At 45.3% G+C, this 23,788-nt stretch overlaps 1 protein-coding gene across 2 annotated transcripts in view; it reads left to right on the top strand.

Annotated features, from left to right (window-relative positions):
- Window positions 1–9,174: 9,174 nt before the first annotated feature.
- HS3ST4 (heparan sulfate-glucosamine 3-sulfotransferase 4) overlaps window positions 9,175–23,788 on the top strand; it is a gene marked incomplete at its 5' end in the record, with an annotated part of 400,611 nt that continues 385,997 nt past the window's right edge. The window contains 2 exons of one of the 2 annotated variants that reach the window (XM_082600501.1): window positions 9,175–9,438; window positions 9,526–9,908. In XM_082600501.1, coding sequence (XP_082456627.1) covers window positions 9,175–9,438; window positions 9,526–9,908 — 647 coding nt within the window. Of the gene's footprint in view, window positions 9,909–23,788 lie in introns of both variants that reach the window. The other variant, XM_082600500.1, reaches the window with a different exon arrangement.

The following is a 23,788-nucleotide window of genomic DNA, read 5'->3' as shown; positions in this document are numbered from 1 at the left end:
TTCATACAAGTTTATGCCTGTTGTGAGTTGAATTGTGTCTCCCAAAAAGATATTTTGAAGTTCTATCCCTCAGTACCTGAAAAAGGGAACTTATTTGGAAATAGGGCCTTTATAGATTTAAGCAAGTTAAGATGAGCTCATCAGGGTGGGCCCTAAGCCAGTATGACTGGTGTCCTTACAAGAAGAGGAAAGTGTCATATGAAGACAGAGACACACAGGAAGAAGACCATGTGACAATAGAGGCAGAGATCAGAGTGATGCAGCTGCAAGCCAAAGACCGCCAAGGATTGATGGCCACTACTAGATGCTAAGAAGCAGCAAGGAAGGATTCTACTGAGAGTCTCGGAGGGAGCATGGCTCTGCTGACACCTTGATTTCAGACTTCTAGCCTCCAGAACTGTGAGAGAATAAATTTCTTTTTAAGCCACACTGTTTGTAGTACTTTGTTATGGCGGCCCTAGAAAACTAATACAATGCCCTTCCAAAGAGTTGTATAATTTTATCTATAAAGGACTCACTTGCCTTTTATTACATTTATTTCTAAGTACTTAATGGATTTTATTGTGGTTCTGAAGAGTATCTTCTCTTAAAATTATATTTTCTAAACGTATCTAGATTGTATATAAGAATGCTATTACTCTTTGTATTTTGAATTTTATTCAGCAACCTTGCCAAACTCTTTTGTTTGTAGATTTTCATACATTTTCTTTTGCCAACAAACACATAGTATGCAAATAATAATCATTTGATTTTTGCTTCCCAATTCTCATGTTTTTTATTATTCTTTCTTATCTTATTGCATTAACTGAGAACCCCAGTTTAAGGCTATTCAGGACCTGTGATGGCAGGTATACTTGTCTTGTTCTTGTCTTTAAAGGTTCAGCTCTCATATTTTGTAATGTCTCATTATAATGTTTGCTGTAGGTTTTTGGCAGATGGGGAAAAATAACTTAACCTTTCTCTTAGTCAAGTTACCTTCAATGTAGTTTGCCAAGTATATTGACAAGGAATGAAGTGGGTGAGATATTTCACATACTAAAAATAATCTTGCGTTCCCTGGCTTAATCCAGTTGTCCCTTTATATGTGGATTTAAATGTCACTTCCTCTTTGAAGGCTTCTCTTTTGCCTATATACTAGTTAGGAATCTCCAACAGTGTGTTCCATGGTACATTGTATTTTCTCTTTTTTAAATGCCCTAACTTTAGGGGCTTCCCTGGTGGCGCAGTGGTTGGGAGTCTGCCTGCCAGTGCAGCAGACACGGGTTCGAGCCCTGGTCTGGGAAGATCCCACATGCCGCGGAGCAGCTAAGCCCTTAGCGGCTAAGCGGCTAAGCTCAGAGCCACGACTACTGAGCCTGCGCATCTGGAGCCTGTGCTCCGCAACGGGAGAGGCCGCGACAGTGAGAGGCCCGCGCACCGCGATGAAGAGTGGCCCCCACTCGCCGCAACTGGAGAAAGCCCTTGCACAGAAACGAAGACCCAACACAGCCAAAAATAAATATAAATAAATAAATAAATTTAAATGCCTAACTTTATTTAACTTGCTTGTGTAACTGTTTCTGCCTTCATCAGGACAGGGTTGTTGCTTTCTGCCTTGCTATTTTATCCTCCGTGTCTAATCCAGGGCCCAGAATATATTAGTCTCTTGAAAACGACAACTGAAAGAATGAGTAAATGAATGAAACAAAAAGAAAGCAAGAAACTATGAAATTGAACAAAGCAGAATTAGCTGTGAAAACACTCATCCAAAGATTTGTGTAAGGTTTATGTCAATAAAATTACAGAAGTCCAATAAGAGATATAAAAGAAGATTGAATGAATGGAGATTCACTTTCTATATTTCTGCGTGGGAAAACTCCAACATTCTGGGTTTATTATATAACATTGGTGTTTCAAACTGTTGGGAAATAACTAGTGCTAGGGAAATGAAGATAAAAATAAAGTTAGGTTCTCATGTAAGACTACATACTGAAATAAATTTCAGATGGTTTAAACATTTAAGTGTAGAAAGTAAACCAAAAAATGTCCTAGAAGAAAATGTACATTTACATACTTTGGGGACATGGTTTTCCACCAAAGGTAGAAACTACAAAGGAAATAATAGAGAGATTGTGTACATAAAAATGAAAAACTTACGTAATCAAAAACACTAAAAAACAATTTACTGAAAGGCAAATTGGTAATTTAATAATTGGAATATATATGAAAGAGAAAAAAATCTGATATCCTTACCACATAAGAGACTTTTATGAATCAGTAAGAAATAGCAACTGAGCAATAGAAAACTGTTAAAAATAAAAATAAACACCTTCACAAGAGTGTGCTCAGACTCAATGTGAACATGAGTGGGGCTAAAAGTGTGTCCCAACTGGACAGAGTTCTCGGTTATTCTGGTGGATCTGGGGGACTATGCCCAGAGATGACTATACTTTTTAAAAAATTTCCCTACATCATCTCAACTTGTTTCCTCCCTACTTGATGCAGTGGTCATAGGACCAGGGCTGCAACTAAAGGGGCTAGAAGTAGGGATGATTCTTAAACAAAACACTGTAACTGTGCTTTTAACCTTATGTCAGACAGAATTCCTAAGGGCCTGATGGGGGCCCTTAGGAATAGTATCCTGGGGGGCAGGATGTACCTTCACCCCATCCAGCAAAACTGGGATTAACACAGACGCAAGAGGGAAGGGATGTGGGAACAAATGTATATGTATGACTGATTCACATTGTTATAAAGCAGAAACTAATAATAAAACCAAAACCAAAACCAAAACCAAAAAAAAACCCCACTGAATGTAGATATATCGTCTGGGGGGAAAGATAGCCTGCTAGCTCTGTGCCTGTTTAACCCTCACTTAACTGAATAGAAATGGAACAGAAGGGGAGGCACTTGCTAGACCAGTATTGCTGCCTGCAATCTAGACCAGCACAGGGGCTGAAACTACTGTCTTTCCAGAAGTGGAAATGTTTGGGTATAAATGGAAAAAAAAAAAAAAAGAAAAATAGTAGCTGAGGGAAAGGGAATCAATAAATAGGCTATGCAATGAGGGAAATCTAGTATTACATTAACACCTCCAAAGGGCTCAGAGGAAGAGATGTTATTGTCTCTTAGCTTGATGATACCAGGCGCCTGAAAGGGTGAAGCCACATATTGCTGAGACCACTTCTGCTTTTGGAACCTGATGAGATTGAATGGAAGCCTGAAAACCTGAGTGGGCTGGCCCCGGGAGGCTTTTTCATACCATTTGATGATAGTTATTAATGACTGAGTGGGATTCTAGTAATGTGCCTGTATCTTTTGACCTTTATGATTGTTTTGCTCTAAGGGATCCATGTTAGAGGAGTAGGGGGTGGACTGTGATATTGTGAGTTATAAAAGAAATATGTATTTGATCCCCACCCCGGTTCCTGACACAGAGTTCCTAAAACCCTTGGAGTTTCTATGATAGGAGCAATAAAGGTGTCTTTTGTTATGTTAGTGAGGTGACTTTTGGAAAGACCTTAGGCAGCCTAAAGATGGAGCCTGGTTGCCAGGGGAACAAACCATGTGATCAGAGGGTTGAAACTTTTGGTCCCTGCTCCCACCCCCATCCTCTCCAACCTTCTGGGAGGGGAGAGGGGCTGGAGGTTGGATCAATTGCCAATGGCCAACGACTTAATCAATCCTGTGTAATTAAGCTTTCATAGAAACCCAGAAGAACGGGTTTGGAGAGCTTCCAAGTTGGTGAACGCAGGGAGTTACTGGGAGAGTGGAGCGCTCAGGGAGCATGGGAGCTCCACCCCTGTTCCCCTGCTTTGCCCTGGGCATCTCTTTTGCTTGGCAGCTCGTGATTGTATCCTTTTATAATAAACTGGTCATCTAGTAACTAAAATGTTTCTCTGAGTTCTGTGAGCCCCTCTGGCAAATTAATCAAACCCGAGGAGGGGGTCTTGGGAATCTCTGATTTATAGCCAGTGGCGACAACCTGGATTTGCGATTGGCATCTGCAGTGGGGGAGGTCTCGTGGGACTGAGCCCTTCATCTGTGGAATCTGATGCTGTCTCCAGGTAGACAGTGTCAGAATTGAGTTGAATCGTAGAACACCCAGCTGGCCTCACAAGAATTTCTTGTTGGTGTGGGGACCACCCCACTCCCAAAAAAACATACACATTGGAATTGGTACCAGAACCTATTTACAAAACTGTAAAAGATAAATGTCTTAGCTTGGGTTACCATAACAAGATACCATAGAGCAGATGACTTAAACAACAGAAATTTATTTTCTGACAGTTCCGGGGGCTGGAAGTCTGAGATCTGGTCAGGTTCTGGTGAGGACTCTCTTCATCGTTTACATAAGGTCCGCTTTTTACTGTGTCCTCAGACAGCAGGGTGTGTATATGTGTGTGAAGAAACAGACAGAGGTATCTCTTTAGCTTCTTATGCGGCCACAGTCCTATCCGATTCGGGTCCCACCATGATGACCTCATTTTAACCTTACTTCCTAAAGACCCTGTCTCTGGATATGGCAACATTGGGGGTTAAGGCTGCAACATACACATTTTGGGGCAACACAGTTCAATCCACAGCAATTAATTGATCATTTCCATTCTTCCTTACTTGACCCTCTTGCTCTTTTTCTAGCTTCTTCATTTCCTTTTAATCTTTCTTCTTTTGGATAAGTATATTGAAGATACAATCTTTCTTATAAGTATTGCTGAATTCCACCCACCAGATTTTGTCATGTAGTGCTTTCAGCTCTAAGTATTTCCTGATTTCCCATGTGAGATCCTTTTCAATGCAAGGTCCTGTAAGTTCATAGCCATTATTATTATTTTTTAACCTTTTGCTCCTTTTATAAGTATATAATGTTCATTTTTGTCACCACGTTGCTTTTGGTTGGAGCTTTACCTCCGGATTTCTATAGATATACCTTTTTATTGACAGGTAGAAGACAAAATGGGGAAATACATTTGCTGTATATGAGACAAAGGTTCTGTCTATACTGCTGGGACAATGTAGACTTCTAATCCATCATTCATCCACTTCTGTGAAAGGGAATTCTAATATTGGCTTGTGGAAGTCATTTTGGTCCACAGCAGAGGAAATTCATAATATGTATGTTTTCAACAGTCAGATAGTCTAGGTTGTGTTGTATTCACAAACCAACCCTCCACGTCTCAGGAGCTGAGAACAAGCAAGGTTTATTTTTTGTTCATGCTACAAGTGATCAGGGGCTGGATCTTTACTGTCCTTGCTCAGTGTGGAGGATTGAGTAGATGGCAGCTAAGAGGGGCTCAAGCCCCCTCTTGCACAATTGCCAGGCAGGAAAATCATTCCCACCGGTAAATCTCCCGCTGTGTTTCAAACCTTCTTCCTGGAAGAGACAATCTCACTTCCTCTTGTTTCATTAGCCAACACGGCACACAGTCACACCTAACTTCAAGGGGCCAAGAAAACACATCCCTCCCATGGGCCACAGGAGAGCCGACAATATTTGCTGAATGGCAGTGATGACAACTGTACACTTCTCCGCCCCATTTATTGCCTTTTCCAAAGCTGACTGTTGCTTTTTGTTTGTTGTTGATTTTTAAAAAATTCCCTCAGTTACGTGAGTTATATACATCCTTCTAGTAAATTTCTTTAATAAAAAACCGAACCAAACCGAAGTTGGTCAGTTAGTTTCTATTGCTTAAAGAAACCCAAAAAACTATCGAAAGCTTTGGACTTGGCATTATCAATGCAACTGAGCAGCTTAGGAAAGTGAACTTCAGCTGACACATTCCGCTGGTTTTGAAGAAAGGGCACACACATATTTTTCAAGGATAAGGTTTTAATAAGAAAAGAAGACGGGCATGGATGAGCCAATATTTAGATCCAAACAATTATTGGTAGCCACCGCATGTCAGGCAGGGAGCCAGGTATTTTTGCATATGCTCTGTAAGTCAATTTGATTCTTTATAAAAACAATTTGGGGTGAGTCTTACTGTCCATAATTTATATATGCAGAAAATGAGGCTCAGGGAAGTGAAATGACCTGTCCGGGAGAGCCACTTAGCTAGCAAATGACAGCTTTGTTTTAATTCTATTGTCTGACCATATGGAGATGAAACAATGATGCAGCGTGCATGTTTGAATGGTAGGTACTGTTTGGTTTGGCAATGACTGTGAGACACATAAAAGGTGGAAGGGCACCCTAGTGCAAAGGTAAAGAGGTTGGAATCTATGAGTTCGGCAGTGAGAGGAAGGGTACAGAGTCACTGAGGGCATTTGTAGAGCTCTGTCTCAGAAATATCGTTCCCTAGGAACTAGAAACAGGCACGCGAGGCTCAAGGGAGGCCTGGAGAGCAGTTGGAGGAATATTGCAAAAACTCAGATAGGCCTTAATGAGCATGGGTGTTGGCAGTGGAAACAGAAAAAAAAAAAAAAAATTCTATCTGGTCTCCAGAGCCACTGGGATTTGCTGAATGAAGTCTGGGTTCTCCCTATGTAGATAGCTCCTGCTTTTTATTGTAGGTTTCTCAAGAACTCGCTTCCAGAAAAAGGCTGGATCAAAAGTAGAAAAAAATAGACAACTGCCTACGTGAGAAATCTACAAAGCTCCTCTGGTCCCCAAATCACCTCTTCACCATCAGTTGTGGGGCTGACACCTTACCAGTGGGGCTCCATTCTTTCAAGAGTCTTTTATTAAAGTGTGACTATTTGGGGACAAGAGGGAGAAGGGATTCCGGGAAATTTCCTCCTTAGCATCGTCTAGGCAAGCAACATTAATATAGGGGGACAATCTGGGTGCCCCATGAAGAATACGGCATACGTGCTCCTCCTAAAGGAGGCTTCTCAGCTCTGGCTGAGGGGCCCATATCTGCTGGGCCCCTTTATTTCAACAGAAACCTCATCTCCAGATATTTTTTGCTGGAAAGCCTTTAATATTTAAGTACTGCAACTAGCTGAAATTTCTTCATATCACTGTGCTGGCCTCATTCAGCTTTGCTGGTCACCAGTTTGCCACCTCTGGGTTAAATTTTAACACAGTTTTATCAAAACGTTGCCAAATGTGGAAAAGCACATCTTTAGTAAAACTAGATACAGAGAAGGTTTATTTGGATTGCTGAGAGGGTAGATGGAAAAGTTTGGGCACTTGGACTACAGGGTGGCCCTGGGCCACATGTTGAGTATCCTGGTGCCTGGGCCTGGAAAGGGAGATGGGGCATGGCAGCGGCAATATTTGCTGCCACTGGGGCCTCCTGGCTGACCACCCAGAGCTGGGCTTGGAGTGGGAAGAGAGATGGGCCAAGCTTGTGGTTTCTCCCAGCTCTAGTTGGCCCCTTCCCATTAACATTACAGTAATGCAGTCGTGTGGTGTTTGAAAAAAGCATCTCTAGTTACACGGAATGATTTACAGGACACCAGACTCTGCATTTCAGAGGTCTCCAGTGGACCGTAAAAAATATATTATAAAGGAATAATCTTTATCTGAACTAAAGCTGCAGTGAAGGAAACTCGTGTCCAGCTGAGAGCAGCAGTGAGCTTTTGTTCACTCAGGGAAAAGTCCGTGTTCTTCATCTTATTTGATTAACATTTGCTTCCCCTCTTTGGCACTAGGTATCTAGTTAATATTTAGACATTATATACTTTTTCTTTCAGCTGTTGTTTCTATTACGTGATCAAACAAAACCGGAGATGCCAAACACATCTGTGAAAACAGACAGACCCGCCAGGCACCCAGCTGTGGCTGGCAGGGTAAATGGGGTAAATGGGACTCAGCGAGCCAGCCCCTGGGAGATACTGGCCCTGGGTGTGTGCGGGGGCAGCCCCTGTCCCCAGCAAGCAGAGTTGATTGCTCTGCCTCTCCCTCCCGTTGCAGACTCCCAATTCCCCCACTTCCAAGAAGCAAGACCCTAGTTTTGAATCTCCCAAATCCTGATGTTTGCCATTACCTCCCCAGGAGAGGGAGGTGAGGGATGGAAATCTCGCTGAAAAGAAGGCACTTAAAAAAAAAAAAATCAATGAAGCGATGCACAGACACCCTGCAACGCAACTTGTCTCAGCTTCTTAGATGTTTAGAGCGATGACGGTCTCAGTCGGTTTCAGTCCAGGGAAATCTAACTCCTTTCGCGGCAACGCCCCCAAGGGCCGCAGGTGTACCTCTGGTTAAGGGTGTAGAGAAAGGGACAGCCTCATTTTTCGGAGCAGAAAGCGCAGTCCCCCGGTGGCGGGACAGAGGCAAAATCCCTGTGGGTGGGGAAACCTGGGGATTTGTGTCCAAGCTCAACCCGTCAGGAGCTTCAAGATAAGATGGGGAGGCTGGAAAGAGGGAAGTTGGAATGAGAGAGCTGTTATGGAGCAGAAACCACTCCTGGACCAAAGGCAGGAGGATATCCAGGGTTAGAGAAGGGCGCGTCAGGGATGGGCCGAGTTTGCCTGGAGTCCCAGGGGGAAAGGGGATAGCGAGAGCTCGGTGAGCGGCACCGGCGGCGGGCGTCCGGCTCTACGTCCTTAAAAGTACTGAGAGAGGGATGCAGAACGCGGCGTCCCAGGCTCCCAGGAGAGGGGAAGCACGCGGGATGCGGCGGGGAACACCTCCAGCGAGTGCGTGCCGAGCCGGGGGGCGGGGGGTACGATCTCCGCTTCCCCAGGTGCCCCAGCCCTAGCGCACGCCTCCGCTCCCGCGGCCCCCTCCGCAGGCGCGCACGAGGCGCACTCCCCCTTCCCTCGGCGGCGCGGGGCGCGCGCCCGGCCCCCTCCGCCTCCCTTCGGCGCCTCTCTTCTCCCGACAGAAAGTTAGCAGCGGGGAAGGAACTCGGGGCTGCAACAGCGCGCGGCGGCGGCGGCAGAAGCTGGAGCGGGAGCCGCGGCGGAGCGGGGGAAGCTGGGGCGCTGCAGACGGAGAAGGTGCAGCCGGCGGGTCCGCGCGCCCCCCTCGGGCCCCTTGCCAGAGGCTGAGGGGGGTGGTGGGGGGCCCCCCGGACGCCGCGAGGAGAGCGGGGAGGGGTGCCATGCGGCCGGGTTTCCCCCCGGCGCAGCGGGACAGCGGCCAGGGCCGGGGGCGCAGCGGCGTCGCTTCATGCAGCCGGGGCGGCTGGGCAGCGGCGGCGGCGGCGGCGGCGGCGGCGGCGGCGGGGGCGGCGGCTGAAACCATGTCCGGGCAGCGCCGGGGGCCGCCGCCGCCGCCGCCGCCGCCGCGAGCCGGGAGCCGCGATGGCCCAGTGGTCCGCACCTCCTCCGCCTCCGCCTCCGCCTCCACCTCTCGCCGCGCCGCCGCCGCCCGGCGCCTCGGTTAAGGGCCCGCCGGCGCGCAAGCTGCTTTTCATGTGCACCTTGTCCCTGTCCGTCACCTACCTGTGCTACAGCCTCCTGGGCGGCTCGGGCTCCCTGCAATTCCCCCTGGCGCTGCAGGAGCCGCCGGCCGCCGCCGCCGAGCCCCAGCCTAGCCCGCCGCCACCCTCTCTGCCGCCTCCCCCCGTGCGCCTCGGCGCCCCCTCGCAGCCGCCCGCGCCGCCGCCGCCGGACAGCGCGAGCCGCGGGGAGCCGCCCGAGCCCCCCGAGCAGCCTGCCGCCCCCGGGGCCGACGGCTGGGGGCTGGCGAGCGGCGGCGGGGGCGCCCGGGACTCCTGGCTCCGGACCCCGCTGGCCTCTGGAGAGATGGTCACGGCGCAGAGCGCGCTGCTGGAGAGGGAAGCGCAGGAGTCCAGCACCACCGACGAGGAGCTCGCAGGCCGGAGGGCGGCCAACGGGAGCAGCGTGAGGGGCGGCGCCGTCAGCACCCCCGACTACGGGGAGAAGAAGCTGCCACAGGCGCTTATCATCGGGGTCAAGAAAGGAGGGACCCGCGCGCTGCTGGAGGCGATCCGAGTGCACCCGGACGTGCGGGCGGTGGGCGTGGAGCCGCACTTCTTCGACAGGAACTATGAAAAGGGGCTGGAATGGTACAGGTAGGACCCCGAGCTCGGCGGATGGGATAGGCGCGTAGGGGAGACCAGCACGGGAAGCTGCCGCTCCCCTGGCCCTTGGGGATCCGGGCAGTGTCCCGAGAGGTCTTGACCCCGCACGGGCTCTGCGCACCCTGGCGGGGCTGCTCTGGGGGAGCGGCGGAGAGGGCTGGAGGCTAGCCAGGGATCACTTTATTGCAGGGCGAGGAGAGAGGGGTCCCCCTGCTCTGCCTGCCTCAGGCTCCTCGTCCAGGGAGCTGCTTCCCGAATCTGCCTTAGTTCCAAGCCTGGGAATCCCCAGGCCTCGTGCCCCCGGGGTGTTTCCTAACCCAGGCTCTTGCGGGGCGGTGCGCTTCTGGCCTGGGGACGCTGAGGAATGGACAGGACAGCTAGGTTGACCAGAGGGCTTTGGGATCCCCTGGAATCTCTCAAAATCGCCCTCAAACGCATTTGCGTGGCTGGAATCCAGTGTTTTCAGTTAAGAGCAAAATGAACAGGGAACAGTTAAAAAGATGATGCTGGCGAGTTTGGGCTTTCTAGTAAAAACTCAGGATGTCCCCCATCTCCAGAACTTTCTATCCCTCTTGGGCTGCATGAACACTGGGTTGATTTTGCATCAGAAGTATCCGTGCCTACATGACAGTTGGTGCCCTAAGAGTTTTCATGCCCTGCACCCGTGCCCTTTCTAACCTCCTTTGCAACAGATTGGAGCTTGTGTCTAGTGAGTTGTTTGTTCATCTCCCTCCTTTTCCACCGTCTGCCAGCGTTGAGGGAAAGGGAGAAGAGAGGAGTAGTAAGTTAAGTGTGGGTAAAATAAATTAATAAGCCAGCGTCGTACCCCCGCCTCCTCCTTTCCTCTTGTTTTTTAATTTCTCTGGAAAACAGATCTGGATGGCTGGCCCCATCTCGGTTGTATCTCAGTAATTAATTGCGGTTGTCAACCAGAAACACAGGCTTTGTCAGTTAAAGTGATGTTATCATCTTAACAGAGCCAATAGGTAAAATAAGGATTGCTTCCTGACAAGTTGCCTTCTTGTTGAAGAGATGTGCTTTCTAAGTTTAAATTACAGCCTAGGAAAGTTTTAGAAATAACTTAACTTTGGAAATATATGATAAATGTGTGTATTGTGATTGATTTCTTTCCGTTTTAAAAATATGCCTTATGCTTTCAAAGCTTGAGAGAAGTACACTTAGGGATGAACATTCCAGCACATTAAACATTAAATACGTCTGTTCATGTCTTTTCTGTTTCAACAGAGAGAACTAATTGCAGTATTTTAGGAGGCTTCAAACAGCCCCTTCCTATCAAAATAAAAAACAGCAAATGCCTAATTTAACTGGAAAATCAGTATTTATAACATCACAAGCCATGGCTTCCAGTTTGCAATTATAATTTTTTTAAAAAAAAGGTATGTCTGGGAAGGTTTCAGTTGTTTAACTGTTGATTGGAGGAATGTTCTGGTTTCTGCTGTGAGGCAGCCGTGGCCCTAAGAGGGTATAACTATGGCTTTTTCCAATTCTAATTTTAAAGCCCTGTATCTTGTGAGAAGTGTCAAATGCCCTTTGTGGGGGAGGGAGGCATAAAGATCAAATCTCTCCAACACGTGTTTGGGTTGCTTTACCGCAGTTGGAAATGGAGAAGGGGGTGTTTTATTTGGATGAGTTAAAATAAAGTTGATGAAGGGTGTGTGGCGGACTGCATGTCAGGAAGTCCCATCGTAGGGTGTGGAGCATTTTCTGAATGAAAAGATAAAAGATGCCAGGTTTTCTTACGTTCTTTTATACTGTGGCTGGGAAAAGGAGGTATGTAAACTGCCTCGCTGTCAGGACATGGCTGTTGAAGATCTGTGGTACCCTCAGCCATCACTTGTGGTATTTGGGGCTCAGTGCCCCATAGGACTCAGAGATGTAGATGGAACTGGGTTCCCTTGATCCTCACTTAAGAGGACCATGTGATATCTCTGTATCCCTGATCTCCTGCCCCAGCATCACACGCATGGTAGATCTTTATTATGCTTAGGGGTGCTGATTGGAGTTGCTGGAGGAGAATCTATCTAACGTAGAGGAATCATTTTCCACCGAAACCTGGCTGTTGAGATGACTCCCAGAAACCCTTTGGATCCTAGGATAGCCCTCTAGCCTTAGCAGGGACAGCAGTCTTTTGAGGGCATTTTGGGGATTTCCGTTGGCTGCATCTCTTCAGGCTCTTCTCTCCCTCTCCCATGTAGGAAGAGGGGACTGCATCCTCACTATATCGTAGAAAGGAAGCACTGGCATTGATTCAAACCGGTAACAGAAACCCTTTCTCCTGGTTCCCTGGTCCCAATCTTTTAAATGGTGGCATCTGTACTTAAGTGGTTACATTTCCTCCCCATATGCCCTGTACCTTATCTGGAATCTTACTCTACTATTTGCCTGATAGAGATTCACAGGTTAATTAAAGGTTTTGATCCCCTCTTCCCATTATTTGTTTTGTTTTTCTTTTTCATTTCAATGCGCTTCCCAGTAGCCTACTGATTCTGCAGGTGATCATGGTTGTTTTGATTTCCATGAGAGGGAGAGAAAGAAGAAATTGGGGCTGCTCTCGGCAGAGCTGGCAAGGGTTTCCTCATATTCAACTAAGCAACCCCAGTTTTATTTCCTTGGTGTCACTCTGGTTATGTCTAAATCCGGGTTTTGCTTTCGCCTATGCTGTTAATCTAATGTGATTTAAAAACACATTTGTGATTAGAACATATGCATCAGATTTGCAGAACAAGATAGACTGATGGATTAGGGTGTGTTAAAGCTGTGGAACAGCAAGCCTCACTTGGTGGGTTGACACAGGCCAGTGATTAATAAGTGGGGGTAGATTAAACTCTCCATCCATCCCCCCCTCAAAAAATTAAAAGGGCAAAGCCACAATACGCCTTTCAATAGGAGCTAATGCACACTGGGCAGAGACCTTAAACCCCTCTAAGGGGTTGGGACCTTATGGCAGGCCAAGTGGCTGCCATGGCAGAACTCATTAAAGTGACGGAAATGACTTGAGCTGTGGTCTCCCTCGTGGATTACAGAGTGTACGGTGACTGCGACCACTTTGCTTTGGAAAGCGCTCAGCTGTAGGGTGATGGGAAGTGACCTTCCATGGTTTCAAGTTGTCTTCACTGCCAGCAGTTACTACACACATCCTGTTGGCTGGAGGGAAATAGCTAGCTGGCGTTCAGTAGTCATGCTTCTGCTACCCAGAGGAGAGAGTGGTCCACAGCATCATTCGGACGTGGTGTCCAGAGAGAGAAAGAAAGAGGGCAGCATAAGGCACTGGCATGTATTGAACACCTGTTATCATGGTGGTTTGCGTTTTATAGACGTGTTATCACATCTGGGCGGCATGATGAGGCTGTGAGCAAAAGAACAGCATTTCTGCTTTACAGTTGGCTCCCAGAGGGTAAAACAACTCGCTCGAGCTTGCTCAGCTGGCCAGTGGTTGAGCTGACATTTGAAGCCACATCTGTCCAAAATGCTGGTATATAGAGTGCTAGCAAGGTCTTTTCCTTCCTTCTTTCATTCAGCAAACATTTAATGATACTTAATATGTGCTCAGTGTACTGTTTTAGGTGCTGGGGGTAAAGGGGTGAACTAGACAGGTGAAGCACCTGTTCTCTTGGAACTGACATATTAGTGGGGGTGGGAGTGGGAGAAGGGGAGACAGCAAACAAACAAGTCTTTCTGCTTACTCTTGTAATGTGGCTACTAGAAAATTAAAATTTACACTTGTGACTCCTGTTTTATTTATTTCCACCGGGCAGCACTCCTGTAGGGCAGTGCTTTTTAAACTTGGAGTGCACACAAAACATGGGGAGCGGGGGTGGGGAGTGGTGGTGTTAACGTGCAGATTCTGAGTCCGTAGGTCGGGGAAGGGGCCTGAGATTCTGCATTTTTGATTTCCAAGGTGATGCTGATGCTGCTGATTCCTGGACCTCCCTTTGAGTAGCAGCGGCCTAGAAAGTAATTGGTGTGTGTGTGTGCATGTGTTATTTTAAATCAAATGATGAGGAAAAACCTCTCCGTGGAGGTGGTCTAAGTGTCATGAAAGAGTAAGATCCTCCCATGTGAAGACCTGGGTGGAGAGGTTTCTCAGCAGAGGGAACGGCAAGTGCAAAGGCTCTGAGGTAGAAACAAGCCTCATGGCTTTTCAGAGCGTTCTTTCATTATTCCAAAAGCACAGTGTTTGTAGCTGCGCAAAACTGGGTTCAAAACCTGGCTTTGCAACTTACTTGTCGGATGATCTGGGTTGGATAACTGACATAACATCACTTGGCTTCAGTTTATCTGAGAGTAATTCCTTCCTTGCAAGGCTGTTAGGAAGAATAAATGAAATACTAAAAGTGAATATATTTTCGAAACAAAAAATGAGTATCCTAGAGCAGAAATCCAAATGAACCCAACTATTGGGTTTTGGTCTCATATGCTTTACCTTCTGTCCCAGCTGTTGTAATATTGACTGGCGGCTCTTATTGGGGATGTTTTTGGGAAAAGCCTAATAATGATTCGCTTTGAAATCTACATCTGCTTAACCTTTTAAACCAAGGGTCACCAACTCAGATGCCTTCTTCAGGGCTCATGTGGACAATATACATGAGTGAAGTAGACTAGGTAGGGAGAAAATGGGGCACAGATGTTCTTTCCAAAGGAGCAGCTACTGCTATATTCCAGCTGCCTTTTTCCATGTGCAAATGTGGCATCAGGGGAACCAGGTCTTCCACTTGGAAAAAGAAACTGGAAATCCAGGTTTTGGTGTGAAGTGGCCTGGTTTTTAATGTTGGCAACAGATAGAGATTTCTTAAAAGCATGGTGTGGGCCAGCACTGCAGGACAAGCAAAACACATCTGTGGGCTGGATACAGCCAACTGGCTGCTGGTTAGCGACCTTTGGTTTAAACTCATTTCAGAAAGTACCTGGCATACCCACACCCTCTGCAGTTGCCAGAATTGTGGCTTACCTGTGCTATTTTAGTTTAGATATTTTCCCCCTTAACTGATTTTGCAACAGCATGGGGGAAGTACCTCTGAGATATGTTGCAACAGCAACAAAGGAAACTGGATATAAACAGGAACTGGATATAAACTGGATATAAGCAGAAAAAGACAATTCACAAATAAATTTCCCTTTTGTTCCCAGTGAACATTTTCTTGAAGGAGGGGAAATTCTCAGTTGTTCGCTCCTTAATCAGGAGTATCTGTATTTGATCCGTTTAGGTCAGTTGCACTTACAAAATAGATTCTGGTCCCATGGCCGGAGTAAGACCTGAGAGTTTTCTAGGGTTCTAGGTTTTTCTTTGCCACATACTAGTTCCACTGGATGTGAGGTTCCTTAATATCTTCCTCCCTCTTCCTCCCTCCTTCCCTCCCTCCCTTCCTTCCTTCTCTATTACTTAGATGACGAGGCTCTGTTATCTTCATAGGGTCCATTCAACCACTGAAATATTTTTGTTCTAGAACAAACACTTGTATTAGACTCTTAAGAAGGAGGAAGCTAGTCAAGTAGTAGCGACATACTTTGGAGCATGTATTTGTATCTCTGAGCCTGAATCCACTGCATCCTCATTGTGTGACCTTGGGCGAATTACTCAATATCACCAAGCCTCAATTTCTTTATCTGCAGAATGGGCTCAGTAGTCTTTACTTCGAAGGGATGATGTGAGGATGAAGTGGAATGACACTCACAGTGCCCTACACAGTTTGTGACATAATACATTTTTCTCTCCCTTCTTTCCTCTCTCTTTTACTCCCATTTTTTCCTTTTCCCCCTTGGTTTTCTTCTTCATTTTCCTTCCATTCTTTCCTTTTATCCTGCCTGTCAGTACAGAAGGCCCTAAAGAGAATGCAGTAATGCATTTTTCATTTGAATATAGTCTTTTATTTCAAGATTATGCCTGAATGAGGGATTTCCAACCCTGAAGCAGCTCTTAAGTAGCTCTCCAGAGAATAATCAAAACCAGATTCCAGAATTTGGTCTATGGTAACTTGAGCTGAAGGAGAAGAGTCTGATTGCAGGAGGTAAGTGCAACCAGAATTCTCCATAAAGGGGATGGGGTAGGGAAGTGGCTAGGCTCTCTGGGCTGGCCCACTGACATTTTCTTGAGCCTATGGTAGGAATTGATGCTGATTGCTCCGATAGCTACAGGGATATTTAGGATGCCAAGGGCATGCTTGCCTTCAGTTTTCCTGCAGATCTGAAAGCTTTTGAGAACGCAGGATGGTTCAGGAAGACCCCATGAGACTCCCTGTCTTGAGATATGAGATTTGGCAGCTTTTTCTGGGGAGTTCTCTAGCCATCATGACATGATTTATTTATTTTTATTTTTATTTTTGTAAATCATACCAAGCATTTTTACTTTTAAATTGAGTCAGGAGAGAGGCCTCCAGACTTCAGGTGAATGAGGGATTGCTAGGGTTGCACGGTAGAAAGTTTTTAAAGGTTTTGGTTTTGCATAATGGATGATATCTCTGAAACTGGTTGAACCACTGCCCTGTTAAAGTAATCCCTTGATTCCATTGGTTTCTGCCGTTTAACAGGCTCCTCTATAACTGTCTTGGGAATTTCAATCTGAAATTATAATTCACTGAGGGAGCCTTTCAGCGTATCTTGCCATTAATTAAAAGCAGGCGGTTGATTTTTTTTTTTTTTTAACACTCACTAGTTAGGATTTTTTTTTTTTTTGCGGTACGCGAGCCTCTCACTGTTGCGGAGCACAGGCTCCAGACGCGCAGGCTCAGCGGCCATGGCTCACGGGCCTGGCCGCTCTGCAGCATGTGGGATCTTCCCGGACCGGGGCATGAGCCCGTGTCCCCTGCATTGGCAGGCGGACTCTCAACCACTGCGCCACCAGAGAAGCCCAGGATTGCCTTTCTTTAAAAAACTTTTTTTTCAACCTTTATTTAAGCATGTATAAAGCATATATGGAGGAAAACAAAGCAACACATGAATTAGGCCATATTTTTTGGTTGTAAGTCATAGAAATGGAGCTAAACCAAGAAAGGTAATTTTTGGCTTATTACTTAGGAAGTCTAAGGGGTAATGGCTTTAAGAAAAGCTGAATCCAGGGGCTCAAATAATGGCACTAGGTCTCTGTCTCTTTCCATTCTTTGCCATGTTTGTCTATACCTTGCTTCATGCTCAGATAGGTTGTCTCACTACATTTTAGGCAAGATGGTAAGCAGCAACCCTAGACAAGCGTTTTTTTTGTTTATCAATTCTTCTGGAAAAATTTTTTCTTAAGAGCTTCTGTGAGAAATTCCTGGAGATGCTGTTGACCCAGGTTGGGTCAGGTGTCCATCCTCAAGCAATCATTGTGTAGTTACTGTAATCAGGCCTGGGGGATGTAGCCACCCCTTTGGCTTGGGGTGATGGTGGGAATAGGGAAGCAGGGTTATTCCCAATACAACCATAGGGAGTAGTTTCCCCATAAAGAATGAGGTGTTCAGGGGTTCTATTGATATAAGAAGTAGGGACCAGTTAAAACCACATATTCATTAAACATATAAAGATCCACTCTGGGGAAGGCATATGATCTCTTTGACAATTTTAAGCTGGGAAGAGGTACAAATGGTTAGTTTGGGGAGGTTAAATGTACCTGTTATTTCAGTTATTCATTTATTTATTCATTAAACATGTATTTAATGTCAATTATGTGTCAAACATGAATCAGTCATGTCCTGTGATCTGAAAGAACTCACAGAGCGGAGAAATGAACATGTAAGTGATTACATTACAAGGTAATTAAAGTCTTGAAAAAGTGCCATTTATTCTAGGAATGGAAGGATGGTTTGATCTTGGGAAATCTAATAAATACTGTGATTGACTTGTAACACTTCTCATTTAGAGAAATATCTTATGATTATTTTATGGATGCTAAAAAGTCTGATAAAACTAAATATTTATTTTTGATTTTTAGAACGTCTGCTAATAAAAGTGGATCATACCCAAAGCAAGCATCATATTTAATGGTGTAACACTAGAAATACTCCCATTAAATCCAGAACAAGACCAGAATGCCCACTATCATCACTATGATTTACCATTGCTCAGGAATGAATAGATAATGCAGTTAGATGCAAAAAAGAATAAGAATGGGGAAGTTAGAATTATCACCATTTGCCAGTAGTTTCATCATTTTTTGGAAAACCTAAGATAAGCAATCCCCCCCAACCCATGAATCTATTAGAAATAATAACAGGATTTATTAATGTGAGGAAATTACTATGCAAAATCTATAGTTTTCCTATCTGCCTGTGCCAAGCATTTTGAAAATATAATGAGAGAAAATATCCTATTTATAGAACCAACCAAAGAGACAAAATAACTATGAATAAATTTAGCAAGAATTGCAAGGGACTTGCAAGAACAAAATTTTAATACTTTACTCGGGTGTCAGAGAAGAAAACAGTAAATGGAAAGAGAAGCTCTTTCTCTTGGATAACACTTCTTTTTTTTCCTTCCCCGCCCCCTTCCTGCTTTCCCTCCCCCTCTCCTTCCCCACCTCCCCTTTTTAACTGGAGATCTTTGCTACTACATTGAGGTCAGGTGTGTTTGAGAGTGGTCTGAAGATACTGTCTCTATGAACATGGCCAAAAAGTTGTACTTCAAATGTAGGAGTCCCTTACTTTCTATATTTTATTTGACTGAGGAGAGGATGGTAAGATGACCACTCCTGTTCAGATTCATAAACAGTGTTAGAATTCCTCGTGGAGGGTGGGTGCTGGCTGCTTTACATCCCAAATTCAGGGCTGGTAGGATCGTGCCAAGGGGAGGATTAACAGTTGAATTGGTGTAAATTAGTAAATTTAGGTGCACTCGTGTTGCTACAAAGCAAAAAACAAATCACAGACAAATGATGGTTATTTAATGGAACAGGGAGATGAAGATTTAATATTTGGACCTGAAAGGATCACAGTAGCAGGGTGGTAAGAATCGTGGTGGTGGACACGTACTGTATATGCCAGCTTCTGCCCCGAGCAGTGGGTTCATTCAGTCTTCCCAACAGCCTGGTGAGACAGGTACTGTGATTGCCCACAGTGTACAGGTCAGGGAACTGAGGCGCAGAGAGGTCAAGGAACTTGCTCAAGATGTGGAGTTGGGATTCAAACCCAAGTGTTTGGCTCCAAACATACAGCAGTTCCTTTTTTTTTCTTGAAGATTTTTTTTTGATGTGGACCATTTTTTTAAAAGTCTTTATTGAATTTGATACAATATTACTTCTGTTTTATGTTTTTGGTTTTTTGGCCATGAGGCATGTGGGATCTTAGCTCCCTGACCAGGGATCGAACCTGCACCCCCTGCATTGGAAGGCGAAGTCTTAACCACTGGACTGCCAGGGAGGTCCCCAGCATTTCCTTTGATTTGTCCCCAAACTCTTTTCCACTGGAAGGGTTGTCTTCCAGCATCCCGGGGGTGAATAATAAATGCCAGCATTTCTGTGCTAGAAGGTTTTGGTTTCCTGTGTGTGCATGGCCTACCTACAGGACAGGCTTATTGTGGGGTTTTGCCCCCAAAAGAGACCATGGAAGTGTCTCCCTTTCTGTTCTGGGACCAAGCTCATTCCCACTTCAGGGCATTTAAATCTCTGTTTCCCCTTCTGGGAATTCTCTGTCCCCAGATCCCTAGACTGCAGGTATCTCATTACCTGTCCTTCAGATCACATTTCAGCTACCCCCCCAAGACCTTTACTAAGTACCTAATTTAAAGACCCCTTTCCACTTCTGAGTTTGTTACACTGTTTTATTTTCTTCAGAGCATGTATTACTCTCCCAAATCATCCTAATGACTTACCTCTCCCTCCCCAGAAGGTCAAGTACGGGGGAGCAGGGCCTTGTCCCACACATCTTGCCAGTGCTCTGAACCAGAAGCAGTACTTGGCACATGCTAGGCAATCCATAATGGTGGCTTATTCATCACTAATTCTGAATCAATGACTTACTGAATGAAAGGGGTACCTTCTTTGTGCTGTTTTCTTTCAAAACCCCAGGCTTCTGCAAAGAAATCACACACTCACATTCCTTGGGAACTCTGTCTAAGGATTGTTCTCAGCTCTTTCACGTACTATTTTTGCAAGACTATTTTGGGTACAAGAAAGAGAAACCCACTCAAACAAGCTGTGTGGGCTAGACAGTCTCCCCAAAAGGTCCCAGCGGCATACCACGTTATCCCATTTATTCTTCTCGGCAGCCTCGTGAAGTAGATACTGTCTTATCCCAGTGTTACAAATAAAGAGAAAGAGACTTCAGAATTGCAGGTGACGGTCCCGGGGTCACACAGCAGGTGTCTTTCCACATTGTAACAGGTGGTTTTTGGTTCCTGGCCTTTGTTGCTGTAGTCGCCAAAGTTTTAGAAGAGCCTGGATGATTCCTGACAGACTGTTATGCTCCAAGAGTAGTTTGGATGGTGTTTCTCTAAATGCATTATCAAAATGGCATTATTGCCTTTTAATAATCAAACAATTACATCAAGGCTTTGTTCGATTTGTTGCTCACTATAGGTGCAGATACACCTTTCTGCCTCCAGGTTAAAGCCTCTACAGGGGGTTGGAGGTTTGGGTGTCCCCGGAGCTGAGGAAATTTGAGTCAAACTGCTTGAGTGCCTTTATCTTAGGGCAGTTTGCCTGCTTGGAGCTCTGTGATATTTAGAAAAGAAAGCTGAACCTAAAATCAGAAATTAAATATTTGGAGTCTGAGTTCTGTGTCTACCTTGCGTTGTGTGCGTAGAGAGTATTTAGCCTTTGAGCCTTTGTTTTCTCATCTCTAAAATGGGAATAACAGTTTCTAATAACCCTGCAGTGATTTTCCAAGGGCAGAATGACGGTGATGTGCTCGCATCTGCTTTGTGTACATTCTGTAGTTGTTAATCCACACACGTTTTCATGAACTTCCCCAGGTAATTGGTTTTCTGGAATGTTGCACTCCAGGGAGTATCTGAAATACAGGACAAGCACTCTTATCATAAAGTTAGATTAAGAACTTTAATTTACAGAAACTATTATATAGCATGGATATCAAACATTGGGAGGGCAGACTGCATAAAGATCCTGAGAATTCCTGGAGAACCTCTGTCTGCATAATTCTTTTATCTGATTCATGACCACTAATGCATCATTCTTTCATACTGAAAAAGCATAAATAGCTATAGGGGGGCTTCCCTGGTGGCGCAGTGGTTGAGAGTCCGCCTGCCGATGCAGGGGACACGGGTTCATGCCCCGGTCCGGGAGGATCCCACACGCCGCGGAGCGGCTGGGCCCGTGAGCCATGGCCGCTGAGCCTGCGCGTCCGGAGCCTGTGCTGCGCAACGGGAGAGGATACAACAGCGAGAGGCCCGCGTACCGCCAAAAAAATAAAATAAAATAAAAAATAAATAAATAAAATAAAAATGAGAATAAAACTCCTTAAAAAAAACCACAAAAACTATAGGGCACATTTGCTTTTTAGGATTGCCCTGCAGTTGACGAGCTTTGGGAGTGACCAGAAGATTCTCTCATTTTGCTCTAAAATGACCTGTCATCTCTTTTTCCTGTGCACTCTCTGCATTTCCCAGATGAGCATATTAAATTCCCACCTTCTGGCTGCCTGACTAGCCTACTTTCTAAGCTATGGAAGGCAGAATAATGCACCCTCCCAATAACCACATCCTAATCTCCAAAACCTGTCAGTATGCTACATTAAATGGCAAAGAATTAAGGCTGCAGATGGAATTATGATTGCTAAACAGCTAACCTTGAGATGGGAGATTATCCTGGATTATCTGGGTGAGCCCCATGTAATCACAAGAGTCCTTTTAAATGGAAGAGGGAGCAGAAGAGAGAGAATTAGAGGGATGGCAGCACGGGAGGGACTCAACATGCTGTGGCTGGCTTTGAAGATAGAAGAAGCGGCCACAAGCCAAGGAATTCAGGCAGCTTCCAGAAGCTACAGAAAAGGAAATGGATTCTTCCTTGGAACTTCTAGAAGGAATGCAGCCCTCTTGACACTTTGATTGTAGCCCATGGAGACCCATTTCAGACTTCTGACTTCTAGCATGTTAAGCCAGTTAGTTTGTGGCCATTTGTTACAGCAGCAAAACACTCTTCCCACATATCTTTAGAAGTCGCCATCTTGTTTCTTTTCTTCCCTTTGCTTTTTCTCTTTTTTTCTGGAGAGTATAATCTCTGGGGCTCTTTGGTCTCTTGCCAAACACCAACATAGATGTCACTGTCCACTATTTGCAGATGGTCACTGTATTAGTTAGGGAAAAAACTGAACTGTTGCAACAAAGAGACCCCAACCTACAGTGGATTAAATAAGATAGATGATTTTTTTCTCCCTCATAATGCAAGTTGATATTCAAAGTTTGTAGCGATTGTTGCTGCCTGGAGACCAACCACTCAGAAGGAACACAAGCTGCAAACAGTGAGTTCAGGTGTGCAGGTGTATATGTTTGAGTAGCAGCCCTGCATGGGCACTCCAGCCAGACTGGACTGCTGGAGCAGCTGTGCTCAGGGAGACCATTCAGAGACCCAAGTTCCATTCTTTCCATCTTGTTGCTCTGCCATCCCCCTGGGAGCATGTTAGAAATGCAGAATCTCAGATCCCATCACAAACTTTCGGAAGTAGTATTTACATTTTAAGAAGATACTTGGGGAATAATTTTGCACAAAGTTTGAGAAGGTGGCCTTACAGTAAAGCTGTTCAACTTCAGCATAGTGGACGTTTGGGGTCAGGAAAGTCTTCGTGGTGGGGGGCTCTTCTGTGCATTGTAGGAGGTTTAGCAGCCTCTCTGGCTTCTGCCTTCCCCAGATGCCAGTAGTTGACTCCTCACCCCTCATTTGAATAGCCAAAAATGCCTCCAAACATTGCCAGATGTCCCTGGGAAGCAAAATTGCCTGTGGTTGAGTGAGAACCCTTGCCTTAGAGGATTTTCCTCCTGCGTGATCAGAGCTGAGGCTCCACCCCATTTACCTTCCAGCCAACTGTCAGGCAAAGAGGGCAAAGTCTAGGAAGCAGTTTTCTCTTAAGCAAGTAGCAGAAATGACCCTCATGACTCCCACTCTCCTTCTGTTGGTGAGAATTCCAGTGCATGGCCAGATCCAACTGCAGAGGATTCTGGGGACCATATGAGTGTCTCTCTCTGTGCTCAAGAAGGAGGGGAGAATGAAGGGGGTCAGCTATCTGCCAAGGTAACTAACACAAGGATATGGTCGTACTAGACCTCTTTTTATTCTCTTCCATCAAGAAGGGAATCCAGTTGGAAGGATGAAATAAATTGAGTAGGCATAATGTTTTTCACAGTTGGAACACAGAACTATTTTAGGAGGTCACAGGAAATTTTAGAGGAACACATAAAACTTACCTGATTCTCTAATAGTGTATTTTGGTATTGAGAGTTTGGTATCTTCTAAACGTCAGTCATAAGTATTACTCTTGCAGGGTTTTTTTTTTTTTTTTTTTTGCCATATAGATATACTTGCCTATATTGATTTTTTTTACATGAAAAATAATTTTCTTCAATATTTGTAAAGACTGTATCATTACTATAAGTGTGTTTGATGAGTTGGAGACATACATACATACACACATTTATGTTTGTATACATAGATAACTGTCTACCTATCTATCTATGTATCTATCAATCTGCCTTGGTACCACATGCATCTCTTGCCCAGACTGTTGCAGTAGACTTCTATTCTTATTTCTGCCAACACTCTTGACCTCTGTAGTCTGCTCTTCACAGTGATTAGAGTAAGTGATCCTTCTAGAACATAAAGCAGACCACATCACTCTCCTACTTCACATTTTCCAGTGGCTTTTTGTCAACGTAGAAAAAAATTTTAAGTCCCAGTCATGATCTACAAAACCCTAAAGCATCTGACCCCTGCC

The sequence above is a fragment of the Mesoplodon mirus genome (assembly GCF_964341445.2).
Source record: "Mesoplodon mirus genome assembly, chromosome: 15".
Classification (NCBI taxonomy): domain Eukaryota; kingdom Metazoa; phylum Chordata; class Mammalia; order Artiodactyla; family Ziphiidae; genus Mesoplodon; species Mesoplodon mirus.
Note: the sequence above shows the minus strand (reverse complement) of the source record. Positions and strands in the feature narration are given on the sequence as shown.